Genomic DNA, 27,861 nt, shown 5'->3' on the forward strand with positions numbered 1-27,861 from the left:
AAAAAATGACATAGCTGAAATTATTATCATAGGATAAGAATATTATTAATGTCAATTGAGAAACTCTAAAACAATAGTTGGGAATTGATTGTTTTTCAATATAAAACTAAAATTGACTTTTAAAACTTTCCAAGGGTGTTTGTGAATAAAAAGTAGTTACTTAAAAATTTACTAAAGTTACTTCTGAATTTAATGTCAATTGAGAAACTCTAAAACAATAGTTGAGAATTGATTGTTTTCCAATATAAAACTAAAATTGACCTTTGAAACTTTCCAAGGGTGTTTGTGAACAAAAAGTAGTTACTTAAAAATTTACTAAAGTTACTTCTGAATTTAAACCTAATCACTAGTAAATTTTTATGCTTGTTAATATATAGGTGAACTATTTAAAAAATAAATAAGTAATACTACTAAAATTAATATTATGAAATAAGAATATTGTTAATCTTAATTGAAAAACCAATGGATAATAGTTGAGAATTGATTGTTTTCTAGCATGAAATTAAAATTTACTTTTGAAATTTTTAAGAACACTTGTGAATATGTAATAGTAACTTGAAAATTTATTAAAGTACTTTTGAGAAGCATTTTAAACTATTCGCATTTTTTTAATTTCAAGTAAGGACTATAGTTTATTATTGGGATTTCAATAAGCTAGGATCCTTAATTGTAATTAATGGCCTTTGGGCCCTCAATTGTCATTTTCCCTAAAATTCATACCAAAAAGAGAAAATAATCAAATTTTTGTGTATATTCAACTTTTCCCAATTCTTTTGAGTCATTATTTTTGTTTTAATAAAAAGGGGAGGCCTAAGCTAGAAAAGAGAAAATAGAAGTCAATAGTGAGTCACAATGTAACGTAAATGCATAACAAGCTTAAGCAAGCTCACCCATAATTTGGAATCTGACTTCCAATACCGTGGGCAAAGTGAGCGAACCAATCCGTGCAGTGGTCGGGCCATTACACAAGCATGTACTTCATCCAGCATGAGCTCCTCTGGCTCTATTTCATTAGCCTAAAAAGGTCACTCAGTTTCCTTCAATGTAAATTATTCTTTAATGTCTTTGGTATTTCATGGGAGATAAGAAAAAATTCTCCAACAAAACAATAGTAAGCATTTCTTACAAGAAATGGCTAGTTTTTGGCACTTCACCAATGTATAGAGATTCTCATGAGGTAGATCATTTTATAAAACATAAGTAGATTAAGTCGATTCTGAATAGACATGTAAGCTTGTCAAATCTTGAATCCCACTGAAATTGTCAGGTCCACCTATATTTTGTAAGAATGTATTCATCATAATAAATATGTCGCACATTTAATTTTAATTCTGTAATCGGCAAGATAAAGAATATAAAAAATGATCTTTTAAACGTTGATGTCTGTCCACCACCTGATTTAATGCCCTTTTCCGAGTCTATTTATTTAATCATTCCCCATGTATACATTATTGTATCGTTTTGATTAATATTAGCTAAGCATATAGTTTTGGACACAGATGTAAGCAGGATTTTCTCTGGCTCGGGGGACCAAAACTTCAGAAATAGCACATTGAATTTTATCGAAGTGTCCATTTGCGGTACCTTTGCTGTCAAATTGCGTCCTTTCTGAATTTTCAGAATGAATGAGACATCAATGGCGCAGGGGGTTCAGATTATAAGGTGCTCATAAAATAAAAGATCATGCTGAAGAAACTAATGGGGTGGAGCTAGACTCTAATGACATGAAGTTCACAGGTCGTAAACCTGGTGGACAATAGGCATTCATAGCATTCTCGCTGTGAACCTCCAAAAGACCACACTTCTCATCAAGTTCATCATTTTCGGTTGCATCCTGTTCAAACAAATAAATATAGGTCCATTCAGACACACCGAATTACAAAGATAATGACAAACAACTTAATTATATTTTGGTGCCTCCAGAGGTTTTGCATTCTAAAACATTACTACACGAGATCACATGACTCATGAAGCATCGTTTTGGAATCTGGTGAATTTGGAGACGCCTCAGTATAATTAACTCAATGAAGGGGCAAATTGAAAATCAATATCAATATTGGATGTAAATCTCAGCTTTCCCCACAATAAGCTAATTCTAGCCGTCTTCAACATTTATAAGGTGGTGTCAATTGTGTACCTTAAGAGAATAATGGTTAAAGGAAGGAAGGAAACGCATCTTGCAGTACTCGTTAAACATCAAAGTGAACAGTAGTAGTGGAACCGTTGCTATGGAAGCAGCTGGTTTCAGCTTCAATCCAAATAGGCCAATCATGGTAATCTGCATTAGAGTGATTGCAAGAAGAATATAGTGATGAATGTACGGCCAATACTGTCCGCATGTCTCGTAGGTTGTTTCATACACATCTTGAATCTGCAAAACATTTACATCCCTTGAACATAACAATAACTAAAAGTTTAGAACTAATGAAATGAACGCTAACTCAATAGGCATAAAAGGAGATGGAAACTATGTGACAGTCAATATGAGGATAACGAGCATTTGGAATAAAGAGTCCAGTAATTAAAAATGGTTAATAATATTACTGTCATCTTAATGAAGTTTCAGCCTTTTAACTCTTCAATGTCAATAGGATTACTGTAGGAGGTAACTGAAGAATGTTGGAAACTTGGAATCTTCCTCCAAGAAAAACTACTTTAGATTTCTGGTGTCAACAAATGCTTCTACAGCAATTTAGCATCTTGTACTTTCATGATTTTTATCTGACTTGTAAGAAACAAAAATCTCCAAATGATGATGAAGAACAGGAAGGGGAAGGCATCTGGGTAGGTGCTGGGTAATCCTTAGCTTGAGACCATAATAAGATTTCATTTATCTAATTGTTTTTTTTTTTAACAACTGGAGACAAGTGCATTGAAAAAAATAACTTTCAAATAAAAGATAGGAAGAAAACTATGACTCTTTCTGAAGTTTCAAGCTTCAAAATTATCAATGCTAGGCTTGTTATATGCCCCCATTTCAAGTCCAAAAAGCTTATGTGGTAAGACACATGTATAGAGATATTATAACACTATTATGATCATCTGCTCAACAATTTAAATTTTTAACATCATTTCTTTTCACTTGCTTGGAATCAGACAATATCAAATCCCAAATGTCTTTTTATGGGCATGTGTATGGACAGTTTTTGGTAGAAGTTCAATGAATGCACTTGTTGCTGAGAAACTTACCTGGTTGATATAGACAACATAGCCTAGGCAGAAGTAGCCAATAAGAAATGGAAGCAACAATGGTGCTACGACTGCATACACTATACCAATTAGTATTGAAAGACAAACCAAAGGGATAATTCTGAAGTATGGCAGAGAGTAAAGATATGGACTTTTCTCTCGTCGACACCCATTAAAACAAGACTTCATAATATCCCAAAGTAGTAAGCCAGGTTGGAGAACCTCAAAAGAAAACCCTGACAGACCATCTGTCAATATATATGTCACGAAGAAATCTGCCTGCAACAAGATAGTGAAAAATGGTTATCAAATATAAGCAACTATAGAAGTTGGATAAGGTATTTTCGTAGCTGAGGATCATTTTTGAGTGTTTGAAATACGTCCACTTATATTGCTCTGAAGATAATTAAAGATATTAATTGGCAAAGTTCCATAAGAGAAAATTCCATTATATTGATTAATCATCCAAGAAGGTGAATTTCCCCGGAATTTCTGAGGTTCACCATTGAAACACAACCTTCAAGTACATATGAAGCAACAATCCAAACTGTGCCTCATTACGTGAAACATTTGTAGCTTCCAAGATGTTAAAAATTTTGTGCAGGAAAAAGATAAATATATGACATGGGGAAGGCAAAATGCGTCTAGAACAGTAGAAACAAAACCAACTTACTTGAGCAGAGACAGCCCTGGCAAGGTGGCTAGGAATATTTTTAGGATGACTGATGAATAGTCCAAGCACATCTAGAAGAGATCCTGATAAGACACTCAAGAAGAACACATTCCCAACCAGAAAGTAGAAAACCATATTGCAAGCTTTGATCTCCTCCTTACTTTTTGCAATACACCCAGCTGCTTTAGCCATTGCAAACATTGCAAAGGGCACAACATATATAAATCCTTTGAGTACAGCACTAGGAAGATACCCTGTCACTACCGAGCTTAATCCTGGTCTAAGGAATAACAAATGTGTTATGTGTCAGAACAGGATGAGTAAATAAATGTTTTCTTTGAGCTGAAGCCAATGATTAATACATTAAGGAGAAAAAAAAAATATAGGTGACAGGTAAATAGATGCAGCCCAAATTAAAAATTCTTCTGATATCCTGTTTCATTTTTAATATTTATTAAAATAAGTTATATTAAAAATCCTTTATGTAATGAAAACAACCATTATTATGAAGTTTCGGCTCACATGGCATCAGGCCTAGTGTTTAAGCTTGAGGTGAGCATAAGTTAATAAACAAAAGATGCATAATTAGAAAGAATTATAGAGCCATTCAATCTGATCTAGCAAGAAGTTAAACCAAATGCATCCAAACTCAGAAGTAATTTGGATTCATTTGGTAATAGTCCCTTAATAATATGTAATACTTTTGTCTATGTGGGTTTACTTTGTATGAGAGCCTGTAGAAAGAGTAAAACTACACAAAAGTTGATGAGAAAAAAATAAAATGAAGAGTAAGGGATTTCTTTGAGAGAATCATAGTAATGGCTTTTATAAGTTGGGAATTATCTTTTCTATATGTTTGGTTGATGATTCAAAAGAAACCTAATTGAAGGTCTCCAAAACCTGAGAAATTATATACTATATATAGGCAATCATCATTCTCAATCATGTTCCCAAACTTCTTGCGCTATTGGACAATGGAAGAAAAGAAGACCAGATGTTACAGAATGCCAAAAGATCATACACAAGGGAAGGAATATTACATTAACTGCACAGCCATGACCGGAGGAAACCATTTTTTGAGTTTCTCATATTTGGCTAAGCCTTGCACAGCAGTAACAGGGATGGCAAAGAAAATTGTAAGCAGTGATGCTGCAATAAGAACACCAAGTCTGTAAAGTGGCACCACTCTATATGATATTTTCATATTCCTCCATGAAACATCCCTTGGTTCTGGAGCCATTTCAGTAATCCAAAGAAGTGGATGCGAGTGCTGCAGCACCTGAGCTGCTACTGCAGCACCTGAGCGAGTCTTGAATGTGACAAAAGCAACTGGCAACTCCTAGCACATGAAACAATTTACCCTATAACACCAAGTCTATTAACAAATTTTTTCCTTTGAAAAAAAATGAATTACAAACTTCTCATTCAAAACAAAACATAATTGTGAGCATCACTCTGACCCACTACCTTTTGCGTGAGCACATCTGCACTCTGTAACTGGTGAATCTTGTGACAAATTGCTTGAAGCTTTTCCTCAAGTAATTCTTCCTTAGAAGAATCGTGTTGCAATGCTTCAACAAGTGAAAGTTTGTTCTTATTCCTCTTGCCCTTGGAATTTTCTCTCAAATCCTCTACTCTTCTTGCAAGAGATTTTGCCTGGTTCTACATTTAATAAAAAAAAACTGAGAGGACCCACAACAAACAAGACAGACGATGAGTAGACTAAGAATAGGCTTCACTTCTGACAAATTATAATTTCATTAGGAAAGCAGCTATTTTAAAGACACAAGAGGACTTATAGTTATGCAGGAATATAGAAAGAATATATGCAGGAATAAATTAAGAGGACTTTAAATTATTTTAAAATTATGCAGGACTTATAATTTCATTAGTGTTACATGTCCATATGCAGAATACTTAAACTAATTGATAATTTACAAAACTCAAAATCCAAAGATTTTATGGAAAAACGTTGTTCCACTATTCTGACTTAAGAATAACTTAAAATTTAAGCCGTATAAAATGAAATGCAAATTTATTTGTAATTGTTGCAGTTGCTCACTCTCTACATGGTTGTTTATTTATTTTGGATTGAGAGGAAAGAACATTAAATAAATGAACATTAAGCTTATTTTTAAAAAAAAAAATCTCTTTCCCACAGCTTTCTTACTTTTGTACAAACCCAAAAAATGATAATAGACTTCCTGAGAAGTATTTAAGAGTCGTGAACCATAAAAACTAGATTTAGCATATAAGGCTTAACAGGTAGCCAAATTGAATCCTTTAACCAAATCAAAAGTTAGCGCATAGAAAGATAACAACAGATTCTTAACAAACAAAATGGAAAGCTAAAACTTAGCCATAGGACATCTCTTACCAGCAACACCTGAAGATCTTCTGCAGCATATAACATTTGATTTGAGTGGTATGTATAAGGATGGTGTTTGGAGAAGAAGTGATCAACAAAACATCCACGTGCCTTATGTTCGACACACAAGGGGATTTCACGAACTAGAATGGTAAACTGATCAGGTCTATTCTTTATGTTGTGAACCTGTTGAATCCTTCTGGTCAAAATTTCATCGTATTCCTGTAAAAGAAAGGATAAATAAGGGCACCTTTATGTTACAATTTGTACAAATGACATGTCTATGTACGTCTATGAGCAATTTGCTAGAAAACATAGCTAAGAATGCTTTCAGAAGTGGAGGAAAGACATGAAATCTGGAAACGAAACTTCAAAACATACCTTATACAGTAGATGCAGTCCGTAGAAAGAAATGAAACACAAACAAGCAAAATGCACCCAGAGCCTGTAAGAAAAGCATAAAGCCAGATTTGTTTAAGTGCATTGTGCATCAAAAGTCGTGACCAGATTATCATCTAGGAATATATTTCCAGAACAAGATCAGAAGACGATCCATAATAATCTCCTGTTATGATTGTCATGATCACTTCAACTTAAAAAATTAAATTGTTAAGTGAAGATTCATAAATAATTTTATGAAGTAAATTTCAAGTTGAAGCTTGAGGGAGGGAACACGAGAAGAAAGACAACAGGAGGAGGAAAAATCTCAGGAGGCAAGAGAGATATGCAGTAATGGCATATGGTATATTCTTTTCCTTGCTAATATATACTGCTCTTTTAGCTCATATGTGTGTGGGTACTTTAATATATAAATTCACAATTGTTATAACCATCTTTTTAAAAATGACCTCTTGAAATTTCAAACAACAAACAATTTTTTTTTTTTTGGGGGGGGGGTTGGCCAAGGCAAAACAGTAAATTTACTTTTTTGGTGCATCAGAGAATCTAATTGGAAGTACAGAAGATATTATCAGTTACTCCTGTCCGATGCCAAGACATTCACACCTGTCAGATCCTATACTAATATTGGATATTGTAAACGAATCCATTGAATAATGATTTCTTTCTGAAACATCCCCACCACCGTAGTTAACCGGGAGTAGTACCACCAATCCTACAAGAGTACACACCGCAAAAAATTTGATGCTGCAAGGAACATTAATATTAAAAATATATATAATGTATAATAAGAATAATGGTTAAGATTTAAGAACTTTGACAACTTAAACAAAAATTGCAAGCTAGTAGCGACTGGATCATAGAATGCTCCACTGCTATACATACTTATTATAAAGTGATCGCTGACAAAAGTTCCAAGAAGAACATTACTGGTAGATTTTTTGGAACTAAGAAACCAATTAGTTCATAGAACGACACGTACATTTCTTTCTCTTCACTAACTTAGCACAGCATTCTTTACTGATATTTTCAACAGACTGCTTATTTTGCTTGTTATAATTACAATGTTTGATTGCATATATTCAATTTTTAGGAGATATTCAAATTCATTACACAACGAAGGAAAAGAAAAAAGAAAAATGATATCCTGCCGGAAAAAAATCGTTAAGAACTTAAATTCCAAGGTATGATCGCCAGAGAAGGAAAGAAAGAAAGAAAAAGAAACGGTTGAAAGTCAGTAATTATTAATTATTGTATAAACTGACCCAAACTTGAAGAGTCTAATGACGACAAGAGCATCGAGGCCACTCGTTTGAATGATTTCATCTTCCGTGACGCGATAAGCGCGAGGAATCCAAGAGACTGAAGGAATGAAACGGGCGAGGAAAAAGGCCGGAGGGACGGGGATGCTGTGGCGGTGGGCAAGGCGGCGGGCGTAGTAGATGGTGGCGTTGGAAGGCTGTTTCTTGAGGATGGAGAAGAGAGTGAGAATGATGAAGGCCAAGCCAATGTTAATGGCGGCTGAAGCCAGAAGGCTGTGAGGGTTCATCTTTGACCAACAAACGTCAATTGCAGAGAGAGAGAGAGAGAGAGAGAGAGAGAGAGAGAGCAGAGAAGAGAACTGGAGAAGGAGAAGCTGAGAGGGGTGTGTGGAGGGTGACACATCTGAGAGAGTAGTACGTGGCGGAGAGTGATGAGAGAAGAAGACGTAACTGCCTTGGCTCCATTTGCATGAACTCTGTTTCCTTCCTAATTTCACTCCTCATTCTTCCACACTGCCCAAAAACGGAGTTAACAAACCGTTACTTTGCCCGTTTCTATCTTTATCGACCCCCCTCCTCAGTAATTTATTTTGGCAAAATATATATATCTTTAAATATTGGTTGACCGTCCCAGCACTTTGTGAATTTTAAATCTTTCTCATTTCAAAGAAAAATACATTTAATGATCTAAAAAGTAATTTATATTCTAGACATTTACTTGAGACAAAAGATAATATTTTTTTATTTTAGGGTATTGAATCAAGTTCATACAACTTGATCACAAAAAATAGTAAATTGCTTAGACAGTCACAGTAAATCCAATCCTGCATTAGTTATTCACAGCTGACACTAAATTATGATTTAGAGTTAAAAATTTAAGTTAATCTGAATAAATCTAAAAAATTTTTAAATTGAGCTTGAAAGCTTAAAATTTTTTCTTTATTTTTAAGTCAAGCTCAAGCTCAAATGTGTTTAGCTTAAATACTTAAATATATTTTATTATTAATAAAATAAAATTAAAATAATATAAAAATAAAAATTGACTAAAAAGATAGAATCAAAATTGAAATTGGCTAAAAAAAAATAAAATAATATTTTTTTATACAATTACCCATCATTAAACTAGCATAATTCCTTATAAGTTGAATTATGTGCTAGTTAGTAAAATAAAATAGTATAAACAATTCTAATATTTTAGTTAATCCAAATAAGCACAAAACTTTGAGATGTTAAGGCCAAACTTATTTATGAGTTTTTTTTTAACATGTTTGGATATTTTAAATTTAATTTGAATAAGTTCATCGCATTCTAAAAATACTAACTTTAGTTTAATCTAACTCATCTCAACTTATGTATATCCTTAATTTTAATTCAATGCGGCTAGACCCACGCACACGCCTAAAATTAATATCCTTACTTTTCAACTATCAATATCATTAAGATCATAGTTAAATTCATCACACTGTTAAAAGTACTCGACATACAATAAGTAATTCGGATATTCTAGTAATTTTACCCTTAATCAAAGTCCTAACGGTAATGGTACCTCATCTGACTCAGGTATTGGTTATCGGCCCAACAAAATGCAACTAACTGTTTATTGGTAGTTAAAATGAATTGAGCCCAAACATTTAGGCTTGCTGGAGGCCCAAATAGATTAGGCCCAAGAATGTGGGCATAACCTTTAGCGCCACTCCCTCTATATTTTCTGCGAGAAGCAGAAGCCGCTCCGCCGCCTGGCTTCTGCATTTGCGACGAGTTTTCCATTAAATTCTTTCGGAGTCTCACATACTCAAACCCTTGGAGTTACAGTCGTCAGTCATCTAGTGGGTATGTTCTTTCTCCTTAATCTGCACTGTTTTCTTTTTTTCTTTGCCCTTCTCCTCCTCTTTAAGTTAGCTGCATACTTGTTTTTTTGGTATTTCTTTATGTTATGTTATTGCTAGTGTTAAAGCCTTTTGAACATTATTATTGAGCGTGTAGTTAAAATTTTCATTCATATTGCTTCTGGTCACTGTGTTTTCTGCGTTGGGTTGGTGCTTCTCATCTCATGTATCCATGGGCAAAACGGATTAATGAAGTACCTTTTTTTTTTCCTCCTGGTGTGATGCATATAAACTAGTGTAGCGGTTGATGTAAGTTGGTATTCGTGGAAAGATTTATGTTTTTGAAAATTGATTATATTTTTGGGAATTTTTTATGTATAACTTGTTTCCTCTTTTTTTTTTTTTTGCCCTCCTTTCAGGTTTATTCGTGAGACGATAAAATGCTTGTGTTGTTTGAGACACCGGCGGGCTTTGCCCTTTTTAAGGTTCTTGATGAAGGGAAGCTTTCTAAAGTAGAGGTAATTATCCTAATAATGTTGACAGAATGAAAACTTGCATTTGAGGTTATTTTTCTTTCAATTTTTCACAACCTAATCAAGGGCCCAAGTGATTTTGGTTCATTTTCAGGCTGCCCACTAATAAAAATGTTCTTTTCCTTAAGTTACCTTAGTTTTTCTTTTGATACCTGCGTGTCCTTCAATCAAAAACATTTGTGAAGTTGCGTTGTAAACGTCTTTTTAAGTATTCAATAGCGCCTTGGGTCAGAGTTCATGCATGTTTTGGAAGATATGAGACAATCGAAATTACTGGTTTTTATATACACGCTTGAGCTTTCCAATGCTTTTTGTTTGGATTTCCACTAAACCTGTTAGTACAATTTGCAAATGAATATATACTGTTTACTTTTCCAATTTTCTTACTGTTGAAGTGGTCTGATTGTTCTTCTATATGAAATATTTTTATGCAGGACTTATGGAAGGAATTTTCCACTGCAGATGCAGCTAGACAGGTTCTATTTCTTTTTGTTACGTATTGACTTTTTTATTGTGATGTGTGCTTGAATTTTTAAATGGCCTATGAAGTTTATCGTGTATTGCATTCCATTAGGTGGTCAAGTTAAAAGCATTTTCAAAGTTTGAGAATACATCTGAAGCTCTGGAGGCTGCATCCTTGTTAATTGAAAGTAAAGCTAGTAAAGGTCTGCGCAAATTCTTGCGCGCTCACTGCGAGAATGAAACCTTAGCTGTTGCTGACTCGAAGCTTGGGAATATGATTAAGGACAAATTGGTATGACTGCTTATCATCTGGAAACTTTTGATAACTGTTTGTTTTACTCAAGTACTGTAATTTAACAATCACTATGATTGCAGAAAATAGAATGTATCCACAACAATGCTGTTATGGAATTAATGAGGGGTGTCAGGAATCAGTTAAATGAACTGATACATGGTCTTGCTGTGCAAGATATGGCCCCTATGAGTTTGGGTTTATCTCATAGTTTATCAAGATACAAGCTGAAGTTCAGTGCAGATAAGGTATGCTTCATCTTGGTTTGAACATAGTGATCTGATATTATTTCTTTTTCTGTTTTTAGCTTTTGAATATGCCGCTGGCGTTGGCGATTTGGCACGTGTAGTCATTTGCTTGCTTCATCATTCCAAATTGTTAACCATTTGATGTATAGGATGATTCATTTTAGAAAAGCCATTTTATTTTTTCTCACTATGGTTTATTGATTCTTAATATGTATATATATTGAAAGATATTATATTTATTTCAAAATGTGAGTGAGACATTGTGTTTTTCTAAACAGCACTATGAACAGTAAGTATATTGCTAGAATATTGAGGCTTTTTAAAAAGGAAAAAAAAACCTCGTGGTGTGATTAAAATGCAGTGTGTTGTGGAAGCTATACTTCTATGTTATTTTTCATTTACAAGTTCTATCAGATCACCTTTAAGGACGGATGAATTTTTTATTTTTTATAGACTTGTTGGATAATAAAAAATTGTGTGCTCAAACTTTAAATTATTATCGTAATATGTTAAACATCTTAGTTGTTTGTCGTGGAACTCAGATATCTTGTTATGGTAAAATGGGACCTTCAAAAACTCTGATCCAGTTGATGTTTTTCACTATAAGTTCGATTTACTTAAAAAGTTCTCTTGTGCTTTAATTCATTTCAATCTGTTATTTTGGCTGGTAGGAATTTTTCATTTATTCATTCAATTTTTCAGGTGGATACCATGATTGTTCAAGCCATTGGTCTTCTTGATGATCTTGATAAAGAGCTGAATACATATGCCATGAGAGTTCGAGAATGGTATGGTTGGCACTTCCCTGAGCTTACTAAAATAATACAAGACAATATCCAGTATGCGAAAGCAGTGAAACTGATGGGAGATCGTACTAATGCTGCAAATCTTGATTTTTCTGAGGTAGGGTTTAACGTTGATTTAGGTTGATTATCCAGTCTCAACTTCCTCGATGGAATTTTATTTGTTACCATGAATTATTCTAATAATCTTAAATCTCCTGAGATCTTTTATAATTACAAGGTTTAGTCTTGTTCAAACATCTGCATGACTGTTTATATTAAGATGCTTAGAATGCAAATGTTGTGAATGAATTATTTTATGTTCTGTTAATGCATATTTCACAGATTTTGCCTGAGGAAGTTGAGACAGAACTGAAAGAAGCGGCTGTGATATCCATGGGAACTGAAGTTGGTGAGCTTGATTTGATAAACATTAGAGAACTATGTGACCAGGTTTTGTCTCTTTCAGAGTACAGAGCACAACTATATGATTATCTTAAAAGCAGGATGAACACTATTGCACCCAATTTGACTGCTCTTGTTGGGGAGCTTGTCGGTGCTCGCCTTATTGCCCATGGTGGTAGCTTGCTCAATCTTGCAAAGCAGCCAGGGAGTACTGTACAGATACTTGGTGCTGAAAAGGCTCTCTTTAGGGCCCTAAAGACTAAGCATGCTACCCCAAAATATGGGCTTATTTATCATGCATCATTGATTGGTCAGGCTGCTCCAAAGTTCAAGGGTAAAATTTCTCGGTCACTTGCTGCAAAGACAGCATTGGCCATTAGGTATGATGCTCTTGGGGATGGTCAAGATAATTCGATGGGATTGGAGAACAGAGCCAAGGTGCTTGTGCTATCTTCTCTAGTTAGTTCTCCTACTTTTGTTGTCACTTGCTACCATTTCTTATATATACTTTCACACAGCTTGAAGCACGCCTGAGGAGTCTTGAAGGCAAAGAACTAGGTAGACTTGCTGGTTCAGCTAAAGGAAAGCCGAAGATAGAAAGCTATGACAAAGATCGGAAGAAGGGAGCTGGAGGCTTAATTACTCCGGCTAAGGTGTGATGCTTGCTTCATTTGCTATGTGTGAAAGGATGCACCACAATTTTTTTTTTTTAATGTGTTGGAGTTTTGTGTTTTGTGTAGACATATAATCCTACATCTGATTCTACTCTTGGTCAAGCTCCTCATGGTGCGTCTGTAGATGAGGAAATGCAAGAGCTTCCATATGCTGAAGAAAAGAAAGAAAAGAAGAAAAAGAAGAAAGAGAAAAGTGGGGACGACGATGCTGTTCTACAAGCTGATGCTGGTAAGGAATCAGATCAAGTGGAAACTGCAAAGAAGGAGAAGAAGAAGAAACGTAAGGATTCTGCTGAGGATGGCCAGATGCAGGGTGAGGAGGAGGATGCTGATGCGGGGGAGAAGAAAAGAAAGAGGAAAAAGCATGCTGATGATGATGATTCTGCTGAAGTTCCTAAGAAAAAGAAGAAAGACAAAAAGAAGAAAAGTGAGGAGTAGAATGTAACATTGTGTCGACATCTGAGTGTCATGTTGGTTTGAGGTGATTCTCCCACATGTCACTGGTTGAAAAGGAGAAGAATGCAACAGATTGTGGCTACCAATCTTCCTCATCAGACTGGCTTGTCAAAGTTTTGAAATCCTGCAGGCATCACGGTTCAAAATGTAGAATTTTCATTTTTGATCTTACCAGTACTTGTGTGATATCTAGATCTATTCCGCTCTTGTCTAGCGTATTGTTTTAAGATTCTCGTTTTGTTTAAGACTATCCGGGAAGAAATATTTATATGCTAATCATAGGTTGGTACTTGGTATATAACATGGTGTGGTGTACCATGTGATCAATCTTATCAGGTATATCTTTAGGTTCTTCAGTAAGGACATGCGGGGAATAGCTTTTTGGAAGACTAAATCATTAAAATTTAGGCTGTGAAAAATTCTTATTTGTCATCTCTCTATCTCACTCAAAAAAAAAAAAACAGAATTTTTTCTTGGAAGTTTTGATGTTTGGCATTTAAAAATTGAACTTAAGTTAGTCGGTCGTATTAATTAGAGCCATTATTAGAATTTTAGTCGGAGTTTAACACGGATAAAGTGATCTGAAGTCACATTAAATTCTTATACAACATAGATAAAACATATTCTAGAAAGAAGTATAAATAAAGTTGTAATGAATGAGTAAGAAGTTACGCACAAAACATGCTCATTATTAAGTTACCATGTTCATGAACCATATGGTATTTTCTAAACCAAACCTTGCATGATGGTTTCATGGTTCAGCTACTCATACCCGTACATAACGCCATTTTTATTCATTGATTAATTTTAACACACTGCCATATCGTTCTTCAATCCATAATAATACAGACATAAACGTAGAAGTGATCATAAATAAGACAGGGACATGGTGCAAGCATCTCATGGAGGAGGAATTGGCTTTTGGGCTGGAAGGGGCCTCTTAAATTTTGGAGCAAATGGAATTTTGGGAATAGGTTTCTTGAATAAAGACTCCTTCAACTTCAGTGACTCTGAATCAATGGTAGGATCTAGTTGAGGGAGTAACAAGTTTTTCTTTGAGATGGAAAGTGGCTTCTCGTTGTTGAAAATTTGTTGCTTTGCTGATGGGATTGGTTTTGGAATAGGCTTCTCATTTTCTGGATTTGATTTCTTTGCTAATGGAATTGGTTTCGGAATAGGCTTCTCATTTTCTGGAATTGGTTTTTCTACAGCTGGAATTGGTTCTGAAATAGGCTTTTCAAACTCTGGAATTGGTTTCCTCTCTGCTGGAATTGGTTGTGAAATAGGCTTTTCAAACTCTGGAATTGGTTTATTAACAACTGGAATTGGTTCTGGAATAGGCTTTCTAAATCTTGGAATTGGTAGAAATTTTGAGTTCTTGATACGTGGAATTGGTTTAAAAGTAGGCCTCTTAAATTCTGGAATTGAAACAGGCTCTGGCTTTTTCATGATTGGGAATAAATTGTTAAGGAAAGGAATTAGTGGAAAATTTGGCTTCTTAACCATTGAAACTGGCTCCTCTTCAAGAACTGAAATTGATGGCTTTGGTGAAATCCTTTGAATATCATGAATTCTGGGAGGGACTTTGATGAATGGCTTCTTGAATATTACTGGTTTTGGTTGAAGAGGCTTCGTGTTAAAGTGCTTCTTGACTGATTTGAACTTGTCTTCTTCAATGTGATTTACTGAGCCTGTGTTTCTCAAATCTCCATGTTCAGGCTTGGCTTCATTTTCTGCATGTAGAATCCGATGAGATCATGAGAACCATTATACATGCTTCCTTCATGAATATTTAACATTTGCCAACAAGCTAACGAACCTTAGGAGAAATTATACTTTTGATCCACATGTTTTCACCTGATTTTAAATTTGGTTTGGATAATTTAAAACTGATAATCAAGTTCTTATAATTTAAATCACATTTATTGTCATTGTTTTTATATTTTTATCAATATTATGTCACATTGTAGAATTAATTTTATTTCATTGTAAATATTTTTACTATTTTGTAGTCATAAATCATGCATATAATTGGGTACCAAAATAATGTATAAAATTAATTATATCATACAAAAAAATAAACAAAATTATTTCAAAATTTTTTAATAAGAAAGACTGAATTAAAAATAAAATTATAGGGATGAAAACTAAAATTTTCTTTAAATTTTTCTATATATCATAGCCTGATTATTCAATACAACACCATTTCTTTAAAGAATGTCAATGCTTATGAAAACTAGTCAATAATCGTTAATAAGGGAGGATAGAACAGTATTTTTAAAATCAGCAAAGGCTTGAAAAAATATTACAAATTAAAATCAGATGGAACGCTGTTTGCAAGCAAATGTAACATGTTATATAGAATACACAAGCACATATTGAATTTCCAAATGGTTTCTGGAAACAAGTTTATGAAAGCCAAGACCATGTTTTGGTAGAAGCAGTTTTTTAGTGTCTTTTGCCAAAACTATAGTTTTGGGCCTTGGCTTTAGCAAACGTGATATCAAACACTTATACATGTCAGGTTTATTGAAGCTATAAATAAAGGTTCCAAACCTGGAAATGCTTGAGTTACAAAAGATGCAGAATCAGCACTGCAAAATTTTACAGTGATAAACAAGAATACCCAGAAGAGCATAACTGCAGATTGAAAGCCAGAATGCTTCTCCATGATCTTCTTTCTCAAGTGCGCATACACTTAAAAACCAGAACACTAATTCTGAGTTATTGAGTTTCAGATGTAAACCTTGTGATATATATAGCCAATTTTTTTTGGGGTTTATAGCTACAATGTAACACAGTGACAGTTCGAATGGCCTATCTGCTTCACTTCTGACATTTTAATGAACAGTACTCATGAGTCATGAAGAGTTTATCAATTAACTAGGTTGGGTTTAGGTAAGATCTGTTGGTTGAGATGAACAATGAGATTAATTATCACCAACTTTGGTGTATTGAGATGATGTTTAGGTTCTCTTTTGCAAGTAAGCTACTTTTTTTTTAATGAAAAAAATTTGGATGAGTTAAGTCTCATTAACTTATTAAGTCCAAGATATACTTCCAAGTTTAAAGAACCTTATAAAAATATTTATAAATTGTCTACCAATAATATACTCATATCGATAACATAATTTTAATACTTTTTTGTTTTCATCACTGGCATTCTTTTATGCTGTGGATAAAAAACTTATTTTTTATTAAAAGACAAAATAATTATAAAGATGTTTAAATATTTTCACATGCATTTATATTTATCATGCATTAAAAAAAATATTCCAAATGTCCTTGCATTCATATGTTCTGTGACAGTAAAATAAAATGACTTGAACATGGAGGCACTTATTTTGAGATGCACTATCTTAGACTAGAAATTAACGATTAGAAATATTATAAAAATTATAATTATTAATATTGAGATCATCAAACAACATATTATTACATATTAATAAATAGTTAGAATTAAAAGGAAATTAAAAGTGGTACAAAACATACATTAATATTATCACAGTATAAGTACAATCTTCATTGGCATGTGGCTGCCTCTTAAGAAACTGTAACATCAAAGCAAGCATCACAGAGCCAGCAGCAGCACAAGGCAAAGAGGCTGCAATATCACAAATTACATACTATAATCATTCAAATCAATTGATAAAAAGATTAAATCATGTAATTAAACTTATTCATTTTTCCCAATAAATATTATTTTTTTAATTAATCTTCATTCCCTACTTTTCACCTAATAGATAGAGTAGCTAGGAAAATCCATCATTTTTATCAAGTATTGATAAATTTGATTTCATGATATGGTAAAATATTATAGAAAAAAAATTCTCTGGTTGAAAATAATAAAAAGAAAGAAAGAATTAATGTTACCATCCTTCAATGAAGCTCCTTTCTCCTTTCTTCTTCACATAAGGACAACACTTGTTTCTTCTACCTGTCAAGCATATCAGCACCTCAACTTGATAAATAAATTAAACAAAAATTTCCAGAGCAAAAAATAAATTGGAGAAAAAAACTTAATCTCAATGCAAATGAATAAAAAAATAAATTGTATTTGAACTTTTTGAATAAAGAGAGAGAGAGAGAGAGAGAGAGAGAGAGATTGAGCAATTAAAGAACAGAAGAACACCTGATTGATGCTGATTTTGTCCAGTATGAATAGCTCTATCATTCTCCATCTAAGATTAAGTTTTGTGGTCCTCTCTTCTGTTCTATCTGGTTTGTTCATGTGTTTATGCAATTTTGAAGGTCTTATAACAATATGTGCTTGTTGATTCTGCCTATGATACAGTTGTCCAGAATCAGAACTTTACAGAACAGCTTCATTGGTTTTAATGTCAAGCATATGGAATAATATTGCTGAACCAGATTACACATTCTGCTATCAAATTATGTTTATGTATGTTTGGAGAATCATATGCCTCTTTTGACACTACGTGTCACTCATCAATGAAAGGGTTAGGCTTAAAGATAATTCTGCATCACATTATTAATCTTCTTTACTATTTCAAAAAATCCTTCATGTTATAATTTTTCTTTTTGATAAAATTTAATGGGAGTCACTATTGTAACCAATGAAATGGTGTGTGTGTGTGTGTCACCAACAAAGGTAGTTATGTTCAAAGAATCGCTATTAGTCTTAGTGGTAAACTGGTAACATCACCTTTCTATAATGTGAGGTCAAGGATTTCAACCACAGGTTGACGTGTGTGCATGAGTTGCAAATATTAAATTGATTGATTACTTTTAAAAAAATGTTCAGAGAATCATGTTATTGAATAATGAAAGGATTAAGCTTAACAGATAATTTTGCATTGGAAATATTTAATAATTGATATACCTAAACTTTACATTTATCAATCAAAACACAATTTTTTTATACTCTAGTGCTCTGTCAAATGACGGGAGCTCATAAAACAACAAAAGTTTTTATTAAAATAAGATGGAACTCAATCAGAAACTCCAAAGTGAAAGTGGAGAATTTGATACTGAGACTGGAAAAATTTTTAGAATTTGTTCTTTCATACTTTATTCTTCCTTTTTTTAGTTTTGATTTCTTTACTGTTGCAATATTCCATATCTTTTGCTAGTTAAACTTCATTTTATTAATAAAATAAGATTACAAACTAAATAAGTAGTCAATAAACTAATATCTCTCATGGCATCAGCTTTAATCTGTATGACTCAACATGAACTTGATTCCTTTGTATGATAAATTAATGGTAATATAATTACTTACCTAACACAGTAATTATTATTTTCTCAGTATAAAGTCAAAAACAAACAAGTGCATGGACAGGGTTCGTCGGAGCAAGTGTTGTTTTCTGATAACAGTCCTTCAAATTTGCAGACTATGGCATCAAAACAGAGAATCTGGAAGCTGAGTTCAAGAAGAAGCACAAGTCAGATAAGGACTTATTAGCTGACTTTGTTAATCTGTTTGGTGGATGAATCTAGCATGTACATGATCAAGATGTTGCTATGTTAGTAGTCAAGATAAAATAATCCAAACATGTTGCTATGTTAAGACGTGCATTTGAGAAGAATTCAATATTATCAGGGTGAAGAAAAACCAATTCTAGAATTTTATTACTTACAAAGGGAAATTTTTAAATTGGATCGGGTTTCATTTCAATCCAGCTAATGGTTCAAGAACATTATGAATTATTAAAGAAAAATACTACATTGAAGGATCTCCTAAAAAAATTATTTGCAAATAAAGACAAACACGAAATTGATTATTATTAAAATGATAATAACAATTTTTTTTGGAATAGTGACTTCCTGTTTATTTTTGTCTGTGGACAGAAAAGAAATAACTAATCACTTGACTGGCCTCAAAATGACCTAGCACCCAAATGATTCAGGTCAAGTAATTTAGTTGGCCAAGTAAAAAAATAAAATAAAATAATAAAAGTGAAAAAATAATTATCTTACGACATATAATTATATTATTTTAAAAGAAGTTATATGGTGGTAATTTTTATGTTAAAAACACTTTATGCCATTAACCCATTTAGTAGTTGTTTGTTGCTTTGATAATTTCCTTCCTTTCATATATTTCCTTGTGATCACAATATAAATTATCTTTTAAAAACTCAACTTAGTTCAAAATATAAGATATTAAATAATTTTTATAAATTATTTTTTTAATTATATCTCTACTTTATTTATTATTCTTTTTGAAAAAAATAATGTGTTAGAATTTTAATTATCATTATTAAAGTACTAATATAATTATATAAATTTTTTAATAAAAGTATAAATAAAAAAATGTAAAAATTTTCAAAGAAACCAAAATTTTACCTAACTTGTTTTTAAGAATTGTAAAGTGATTACAAATGCTCTCTATTATGTTCTAAATCAAGTAACTTTTATGTGACCGTATATATATTATTGACTATCTAAAAAGTCTAATTATGGTAAGTTGAATATCCAAAGAAGTTAATATTATAATTAGTTGTACTACCAAAAAATTAAGTACTGACAATAAGAAGAAGAAGAACGTATCACAAACATGCAGCGTTAAATGCGAGCCCGCAACCCTATCATCGGATCGTCGTCGTCGTCCAAAGAACAACAGTGACTCAGAGAGAGATGAGAAGATCCATTCTATGTTACTTCCCATTTCTTCTTTCCTTCCTCGGGTACAGTTCGGCCCTGTCCAGTGCATACACTGACCTCGATGCTCTGCTCAAGCTCAAAGCTTCCATGAAAGCTCCCAATGCTACACCTTCTGCAATGGATGACTGGAAGCCCTCTGCTTCTCCTTCTGCTCATTGCAACTTCTCTGGAGTCATCTGCGACTATAGTTCCCGTGTTGTCTCTTTGAACGTTTCGTTCCTTCCTCTGTTCGGTTCTGTTCCGCCGGAGATTGGTCTCTTGGACAAGCTTGTCTCTCTCACCCTCTCACAGGACAACCTTACCGGCGAGCTTCCTAAAGAGCTCGCCAATCTTACTTCTCTCAAGGTTCTTACCATCTCCTACAACGCCTTTACCGGAAAGTTCCCTGGTGAAATCACTCTCAACATGACGAAGCTTGAGGTTCTAAACGTTTATGATAACAACTTCAACGGCTCGTTACCCGAGGAGGTGGTGAAATTGACGGAACTGAAGCAGCTCTGGCTTTCCGGGAACTACTTTTCCGGTGAGATACCTGAGAGTTATTCAGAGTTCGACAGCTTGGAAATTCTGAGGCTGAACATGAACAACCTCAGAGGGAAAATCCCGGCGAGTTTAGCAAAATTGAAGAAGCTCAGGGAATTGAATTTGGGGTATAGCAATATGTTCCAAGGAGGTATTCCACAGGAGATAGGCACGATGAGCCCACTTGAACGGATTGATTTAGCGTACTGCAATTTAAACGGCGAGATTCCACCGAGCTTGGGCAATTTGAAGAACGCGATGTGGCTGTATCTGCAACAGAACAATCTGACCGGGGAAATTCCATCCGAACTCTCCGGCATGACTAGCCTCCAACAACTGGATTTATCCTGTAATGAACTCACCGGAGAGATACCCTCCAGTTTTTCCAAACTAACGAACTTAACTTTGATCAATTTGTATGAAAACAAGCTTCATGGGATTATCCCGTCATTCATTAGCGACCTTCCGAATTTGGAGGTTTTTCAGGTTTGGGCCAACAACTTCTCATTCGTCTTGCCTCAAAATCTCGGCCAGAACGGAAAATTGAAGATGCTTGACGTCGCAAGCAATCGTTTCACTGGTTTGGTTCCGAAGGATTTGTGTAAAGGAGGAAGGTTGTGGCTTTTCATTCTCATGGATAATTTCTTCGACGGTCAGATTCCTGAGCAGTTAGGTGAGTGTAAGTCTCTGCAAAAGGTTCGGATTTCTAATAATTTCTTCAACGGATCGATTCCTTCTGGGTTTTTCAATCTTCCTTCTGTGTCGGTGATCGAATTCAGCAACAACAACCTATCCGGTGAGCTACCGCTGCATATGTCAAGCAATGTTCTAGGAATTTTGACACTTTCGAATAATTCATTCACCGGTAAAATACCTGCGGCGATCGGCAAGCTCCGGAGCTTGCAAAATCTGTTACTAGACATGAACCAATTTGGAGGCGAGATTCCCGTGGAAATTTTTGACTTGCCGATGCTTACAAAGATGAACATGAGCCAGAACAACCTCACTGGTCCGATTCCTGATTCCGTATCTCGCTGTGTTTCCTTGACGACCGTCGACCTCAGCCGGAACATGCTGATCGGAGAAATCCCCAGAGGAATAGAAAACGCAACGGTCCTAAACATTCTCAACCTGTCAACGAACCATCTAACAGGCCCGATACCAGAAGAAATTGGAGACATGACGAGCCTGACCACGCTTGACCTCTCCCACAATAACCTCACGGGCAGAATCCCAACCGACGGCCAATTCAGTGTCTTCCCACGTGAGAGCTTCGCCGGGAACCCCAATCTCTGCTTCCCACAAGATCAGTTCTGCAAAACATCTTCTGCAATCACTTTGTTGCATGACAAGTGGATCCCTCTTTCGGTTTTCTTAATGACGACAACATTCATGAGGCCCCTAAATTGAATCCTTTCGGCGACCGGAAGATATGTGAATAAAAAGTCTCCTGAACATATTTCTCTCATGATGGTGCACCAGTGTAGATAGGGATCAATCTGAATAAATAGTGAGTGAGAATATTAAAGCAAGTATTCAAAACCTAAATAATGATGAGGTTGAGCGGTGAAGCTTGATGCTTGATTTTAATAGTGATGCACTGATTTGTAGTCATCTCATCGATCTTACTGGTTTGGTCCTTGAATTAGCCATGAAAAGTAGTGTGTGAGTATTACGAAGGTAGTCTGCGCCACATTGTATAGCTTCGTTAGAGCTTTGTCAGTGGTCATTGTTGAGATTGGGGGGCCATACTAAGATAACCAGTCTTTGATTTGGATCCCTGCCTTTCTTGTTTCCCTGACTCAAGTGTAATGCAAAATGTAAAATATTTATGTTATTTGAAGACTCAGAATCACCTGCTCATCAATCATATTAGAAATATTTGAGACTTTATTAAAAAGAACCAGGTTACACTTTGGCACAGAAACCAAATAAAAAACAAGCAATTTTATTCTTTTTAAATCTGAGCTCCTTACACAACCAAAGGGCCCTATTTATAGTTCCGAAATCGTGAAAAACTGAAGCTTACAAATTAAAAGGGAGGTTATAGAAATTAAGGGGAGGTTACAAAGAGTTTATTGTGCTCCATTATACGTCTCTCGTTTCTGCTCTTTCCGTTTCATCTCCATTATGCATCTTCCGTTTCTACTCTCTCCGTTTCATCCTCCTCAAGTTAGGCAGAACTCGCCTTCGAGTCAAATTCATCATCTTTATTAATGTACGGAGATAGATCAGCGACATTGAAGGTGGCAGATACACCGTAAGAACCAGGTAATTCTACCTTGTAAGCATTATTGTTGATCTTTTGCACTATCTTGAACGGACCATCAGCTCTCGGGGACAGCTTAGCATTTGGTTGTTTAGGAAATCGTTCCTTTCGTAAATGTATCCAAACCAAATCGCCCACGTTAAAAGTTTGATACTTTCGATGCTTGTCACGATGAGTCTTGTATCTCAAGTTCTGCTTTTGTATTCGGGCACAAACTTGTTCATGTAACTTCTTAATTTCCATAGCCCTTTGGTCAGCATCAAAACTATATTGCTGCTTATCAAGTGAAGAGGTCAAGTCTAGTGGACTAAGGGGACGAGTGCCATAAACAACTTCAAACGGACACTTCCCAGTTGCTTGGTTGACAGAGTTATTATAAGCAAACTCAACTTGAGCAAGAATGAGATCCTATTACTTCAAATTCTTTCCCACGAAACTACGAAGAAGATTACCAAGAATCCTGTTTATTGCTTCAGTTTGGCCGTCTGTCTGGGGATGACTAGCGCTGCTAAACTGGAGCTTAGTTCCCATCTTCTTCTATAGTATCCGCCAAAAGTGGCTGAGAAACTTCACATCATGGTCAGAAGTGATAGTCTTGGGAATGCCATGAAGACGCACAATCTCCTTAAAGTATAAGTCTGCTACTTGAACAGCATCATTAATCTTCTGGCATGGAACGAAATGGGCCATTTTTGAGAAACGATCCACAACTACCATGATAGAATCTTTTTGCCTCTGAGTCCGTGGTAAACCTAGAATAAAATCCATAGTTATATCTTCCCAAGGTGCTTCTGGAATTGGTTGAGGCATGTATAGTCCGGTATTTTGACCCTTGGATTTAGCCAAGTGATAAATCCTGCATCTTTATATATGCCTGTTGACATCCCGTTCAAGTCGAGGCCAGTAAAAGTTCTCCTTCACCAGGTTAACTGTTTTATCCCGTCCAAAATGTCCTGCTAATCTACCGTCATGTGCTTCCCAAATTATGGCTTCTCTCAAGGAACCCTATGGAATACAGAGGGTTTTACCTCGAAATAAAAACCCGTCGTGTCTATAGAACTGGTGGAAAGGTTGATTTACAGTTGCTTTCCACACTCCTCAAAAATCAGGATCATCCTGATACAACTCTTTGACAAGGTCAAATCCAACAACCTTAGTTTGTAGTGTTGTAAGTAGCACATGGCGACGATTAAGGGCATCAGCTATGGAGTTCAAAGTTCCAGCCTTATGTTTGATAAAGAATGGATAAGACTGTAAGAGTTCACTCCAACGAGCATGTCTGCGACTGATCTTCTGTTGGAAATTCAAATACTTGAGAGCCTCATGATCAGAAAAAAGTATAAACTCTTTATTCAGGAGATAATGACTCCAATGTTGGAGAGCTCGAACAATGGCATAGAATTCCTTATCATAAGTAGAATATCTAAGCTTGACATCATTAAGCTTCTCACTAAAAAAGGCAATAGGATGGCTCTCCTGGCTTAAGACAGCACCAATCCCGGTGTTAGAAGCATCACAACTAACTTTAAACACTTGGTCAAAGTTAGGAAGAGCTAGGACTGGAGCTTCAGTCAACTTCTTCTTAAGCTCCTCAAAGCTTTTCTAAGCTTGTTCTGTCCACTGAAACTTCTGCCCTTTGGTGCAATCTGTAAGTGGTGCAGCAATTGAACTAAAATTACGGATGAACCTCCTGTAGAAAGAAGCTAATCCGTGGAAGCTTCGAACCTCCTAGATAGATTTTGGAATTGGCCAGCTGTCAATGGCTGCAACTTTGCTTGGATCAACATGAACACCCTCTGCGGTAATGATGTAACTCAAGAACACAACTTCGTTGGTGAGGAAGGTGCACTTCTTGAGATTTGCATAAAGCTTCTGCTCACGTAAGGCTTGCAAAACTTACCGCAAGTGATCTAAATGCTCCTCTTGATTCTTACTGTAAATAAGAATATTGTCAAAGTACACAACAACAAATTTACCAATGAAGGGTCTCAATACCTAATTCATCAGGCGCATAAATGTGCTAGGGGCATTTGTTAACCTAAAAGGCATCACATTCCACTCGTATAAGCCATCTCTGGTCTTGAAAGCGGTCTTCCACTCATCTCCTGGCCGAATTCTGATTTGATGGTACCCATTACGAAGGTCAATTTTGGAGAAAGTAGTGGCACCATGCAACTGGTCCAGCATATCATCAAGCCGAGGTATCGAAAACCGATATTTAATAGTAATCTTGTTGACGACTCGACAGTCAATGCACATTCTCCAACTTCCATCCTTCTTAGGTACTAGAAGAACAGGTACAGCACAAGGGCTGATACTTTCTCGAACTAACCCTTTCTTCAACAACTCTTCAACTTGTCGTTGGACTTCGACATGTTCCTGGGGACTCATCCTATAAGCAAGCTTATTAGGAATGACTGCTCCTGGAACGAAGTCAATAGCATGCTGTATGTCTCGCATTGGAGGCAACCCTGGTGGTATTTCATCAGATATTACATCTGGAAATTCTAACAATAACGGAATGACTCCAGGTGGATTGGTAGTCTCGTCGTTCACCTCAATCACCAGAATAAAGCTCATCATTTGAGCTTCGGATTTCGACACCTTGAATTCCTTCTTAGTCAACAAAGACACTAATGGCTTAGAGACACTAGATTCCCTTGAAGATTGGCTAATCTCATTGGGTGGTAGAGGCGCTAATGTGAACTTGACACCATCTTTCATAAAAGAATAAGTGTTCGCTCGCCCGTTGTGTATAGCATGTCGGTCATATTGCCATGGCCTCCCCAAGAGAAGGTGGCATGCATCCATGGGAACAACATCACATAAAACTTCATCACAATACCGATTCCCAATAGAAAAGGTCACAAGGCATTGTTTAGAAACTTTTACCTCATTCCCTTTGTTGAGCCAGTGAAGCTTGTAAGGTTGCAGATGATCTTGTGTTGGCAACTTTAATTTCTCCACCATGTAGTCAGATACTACATTTTCACAGCTTCCACTGTCAATGATGACATTACAAACTTTTCCTTGGGCCGTGCAACGAATGTGAAAAATGTTGCGTCGTAGCCAAGGTTCTTCTTTGACTATTGTTGTATGCAGACTTCGTCTAAGCACCAATGCTTCTCCTTGATCAGCAGGTGTGACCTCCTCGTCATATACGGGATCAGTGCCGTAGAACTCAGTGTCCTCCTCATCTTCTTCAAGTGCTTCATACCTTGATCCTTCTCGAATGGTGACAACCCTTCGTGTAGGACAGTCTGCAGCAATGTGGCCAAATCCTTGGCATTTAAAGCATTTGATTGCTTTAGAACCAGATTCCTTGGCAGCATTGGATGGTGGTTTGCGCATAGCAGTAGGTTGTGGCTTGCTTGAGGAGTTGGTCTGTTGAAATTCTGCCTTACGGCCTTCTGGATAACTCCTAGAGGATGAAGGTTGGAAAGTGGATCTCTTGGGCATCTGCTTCTCAACACGCACGGCCAGACGGATGACATCATCCAAGGTCCAATATTGTTGAAGCTGGACTGGACGACTGATATCTGTGTTTAAGCCTGTAAGGTGCCGGGCTATTGTTTGCCCCTCCTTCTCCTGAATATCACACTTCATCATGAGTTGTTCAAACTCTCTAGTATATTCTTCTACAGATAAAGATCTTTGTCGAAGATTTTGCAATTGGATAAAATTATCCTGGTGGTAATGATCTGGTAAAAATTTCCTGGTGAGCTGGCGTTTCATTTTCTCCCAGGTCTCAATCTTGCGCTTTCTCTCACGTTCTCGCTTCCGTCTGAGGTTTTCCCACCAAATAGATGCATGTTTCTTGAGTTTGAGGGCGACAATTTTGACTTTCTGTGCATCTGGAATCTCCTTGTATTCAAATACTCGTTCAACAGTTTGCAGCCAATCTACAAACTTGTCTGGCTGGAGCCTTCCCTTAAATTCAGGACTATCAACCTTGATGTCATTAGGGCGGAATTGTTGTTGTCGTGGGCGGCGACGGTTGTCGGTAGATGACGAACTATTACTTCCCGAATCTCTCTTTAAGTTTTCTTTGTTGTTGTTTAACAGAGTTTGCTGCAATTCCACAGTGGCTTCCAATTCTCGTATCCTACGTCTCATCTCTTCCATCTCAACCTCGTGCACATGTCTACGTCTTGGAGGCATTTTAGTTAAGTGTCAAGGCTAGGGATATGGGAAAGATTGGGGTGCAGATGGAAACTTTGAAGGATATAGGGGTAAGTGAGATTTTTTTTTGAAAGGTTAGGGTCAAAATGGGATTTTTGGACAGTCTAGGGGGTAAAAAAATTATGGAAGAATTATGGGTTCAAATTGAAATTTATGGAAAATATAGGGGTTAAAATGAAATTCAAGTAAAATCAAGGGGCAAAAGTGTAATTTTAAGAAAGTTTAGGGTTCAAAATGGAATTTCAGAAAATTTAGGGGTCAATATGAAATTTCATAAAAAATTAGGGGAAATATGGAATTACTGAAAGATTTGGGGCAAAAATGTAATTTATGAAAAATTGGCTGATTGGGTGTAGTGACGTGGACGAATGTGACATGTGGCAGTTAATGATTGGATTACCTAGCGTTTGACCGGTCAGACAGATGACGTGGTGGATGACGTCAGCGTCGTCTACCTTGGAATAGCGCATGCGGCGCGTGTGAAGAAGGCGGAGGCGCGTGTAGGCGCGTGAAGAATTTTTCAGTGACAGGGAACCTCCTGTTCCACATTTTCAGACCTCCTGAGTGCGATGGTGACGTTAGTTTTCTGAGAAAAGGCCTGGATTTCAAAACGAGAAGACGTCAGGGACTCCTCTACTGAATCTCTCTCCTCTCCGGCGTACTTTCTCAACTGTAACTCACTCTCTCGCGCT

The 27,861-nt window shown here is 35.8% G+C and overlaps 4 protein-coding genes across 6 annotated transcripts; 2 read left to right on the plus strand and 2 right to left on the minus strand.

Moving 5' to 3' along the window:
* Nucleotides 1–1,395: 1,395 nt before the first annotated feature.
* LOC129316240 (CSC1-like protein At3g54510) lies at nt 1,396–8,275 on the minus strand. 3 transcript variants are annotated; one of them, XM_054960558.1, is made up of 10 exons: nt 7,895–8,275; nt 7,236–7,376; nt 6,612–6,675; nt 6,240–6,452; nt 5,330–5,524; nt 4,903–5,201; nt 3,863–4,142; nt 3,190–3,468; nt 2,138–2,371; nt 1,396–1,834 (listed from the first exon to the last, which is right to left on the minus strand). In XM_054960558.1, the coding sequence occupies exons 1-10, from the start codon at nt 8,176–8,178 to the stop codon at nt 1,682–1,684; spliced, it is 2,142 nt and encodes a 713-aa protein (XP_054816533.1). In that variant the 5' UTR covers nt 8,179–8,275; the 3' UTR covers nt 1,396–1,681. The 3 variants fall into 3 exon arrangements, with proteins under 3 accessions (XP_054816533.1, XP_054816536.1, XP_054816534.1); XM_054960561.1 differs by having other exon boundaries at nt 7,236–7,344; nt 7,895–8,089; XM_054960559.1 differs by lacking the exon at nt 7,236–7,376.
* A 1,319-nt stretch (nt 8,276–9,594) lies between these two features.
* LOC129315215 (probable nucleolar protein 5-2) lies at nt 9,595–13,908 on the plus strand. The gene is made up of 9 exons (XM_054958781.1): nt 9,595–9,721; nt 10,137–10,235; nt 10,685–10,726; nt 10,825–11,004; nt 11,088–11,252; nt 11,955–12,155; nt 12,380–12,877; nt 12,958–13,092; nt 13,180–13,908. The coding sequence occupies exons 2-9, from the start codon at nt 10,158–10,160 to the stop codon at nt 13,549–13,551; spliced, it is 1,671 nt and encodes a 556-aa protein (XP_054814756.1). The 5' UTR covers nt 9,595–9,721; nt 10,137–10,157; the 3' UTR covers nt 13,552–13,908.
* A 222-nt stretch (nt 13,909–14,130) lies between these two features.
* Nucleotides 14,131–20,788, minus strand: LOC129315216 (protein PELPK1-like). The gene is made up of 6 exons (XM_054958782.1): nt 20,090–20,788; nt 18,812–18,952; nt 17,702–17,852; nt 17,443–17,506; nt 16,126–17,173; nt 14,131–15,302 (listed from the first exon to the last, which is right to left on the minus strand). Exons 5-6 carry the CDS (start codon nt 16,238–16,240, stop codon nt 14,470–14,472), a joined length of 948 nt encoding a protein of 315 aa, XP_054814757.1. The 5' UTR covers nt 16,241–17,173; nt 17,443–17,506; nt 17,702–17,852; nt 18,812–18,952; nt 20,090–20,788; the 3' UTR covers nt 14,131–14,469.
* LOC129315213 (leucine-rich repeat receptor-like kinase protein CLV1B) lies at nt 20,078–22,563 on the plus strand. The gene has a single exon (XM_054958780.1). The coding sequence runs from the start codon at nt 20,170–20,172 to the stop codon at nt 22,126–22,128; it is 1,959 nt and encodes a 652-aa protein (XP_054814755.1). The 5' UTR covers nt 20,078–20,169; the 3' UTR covers nt 22,129–22,563.
* The last annotated feature ends 5,298 nt before the right edge of the window (nt 22,564–27,861 follow it).

This window comes from Prosopis cineraria, unplaced genomic scaffold (assembly GCF_029017545.1).
Source record: "Prosopis cineraria cultivar Desert tree isolate PC_DT_omini unplaced genomic scaffold, ASM2901754v1 PC7, whole genome shotgun sequence".
Taxonomy (NCBI): Eukaryota; Viridiplantae; Streptophyta; class Magnoliopsida; order Fabales; family Fabaceae; genus Prosopis; species Prosopis cineraria.

What these genes read in the sequence shown, in the direction of transcription:
- LOC129316240 (XM_054960558.1), bottom strand. Translation starts at nt 8,178, where the DNA reads ATGAACCCTCACAGCCTTCTGGCTTCAGCCGCCATTAACATTGGCTTG. An exon ending in ATTAGTATAGGATCTGACAG is followed by an intron (nt 6,676 to 7,235) that starts GTGTGAATGTCT and finishes CTTTTCTTACAG; the next exon opens with GCTCTGGGTGCATTTTGCTT. An exon ending in CCAGGGCTGTCTCTGCTCAA is followed by an intron (nt 3,469 to 3,862) that starts GTAAGTTGGTTT and finishes ATCTTGTTGCAG; the next exon opens with GCAGATTTCTTCGTGACATA.
- LOC129315215 (XM_054958781.1), top strand. Translation starts at nt 10,158, where the DNA reads ATGCTTGTGTTGTTTGAGACACCGGCGGGCTTTGCCCTTTTTAAGGTT. An exon ending in ATATGATTAAGGACAAATTG is followed by an intron (nt 11,005 to 11,087) that starts GTATGACTGCTT and finishes CTATGATTGCAG; the next exon opens with AAAATAGAATGTATCCACAA. An exon ending in GATTGGAGAACAGAGCCAAG is followed by an intron (nt 12,878 to 12,957) that starts GTGCTTGTGCTA and finishes ACTTTCACACAG; the next exon opens with CTTGAAGCACGCCTGAGGAG.
- LOC129315216 (XM_054958782.1), bottom strand. Translation starts at nt 16,240, where the DNA reads ATGGAGAAGCATTCTGGCTTTCAATCTGCAGTTATGCTCTTCTGGGTA. An exon ending in TGTAACTCAAGCATTTCCAG is followed by an intron (nt 15,303 to 16,125) that starts GTTTGGAACCTT and finishes TTCTACATGCAG; the next exon opens with AAAATGAAGCCAAGCCTGAA.
- LOC129315213 (XM_054958780.1), top strand. Translation starts at nt 20,170, where the DNA reads ATGAGAAGATCCATTCTATGTTACTTCCCATTTCTTCTTTCCTTCCTC.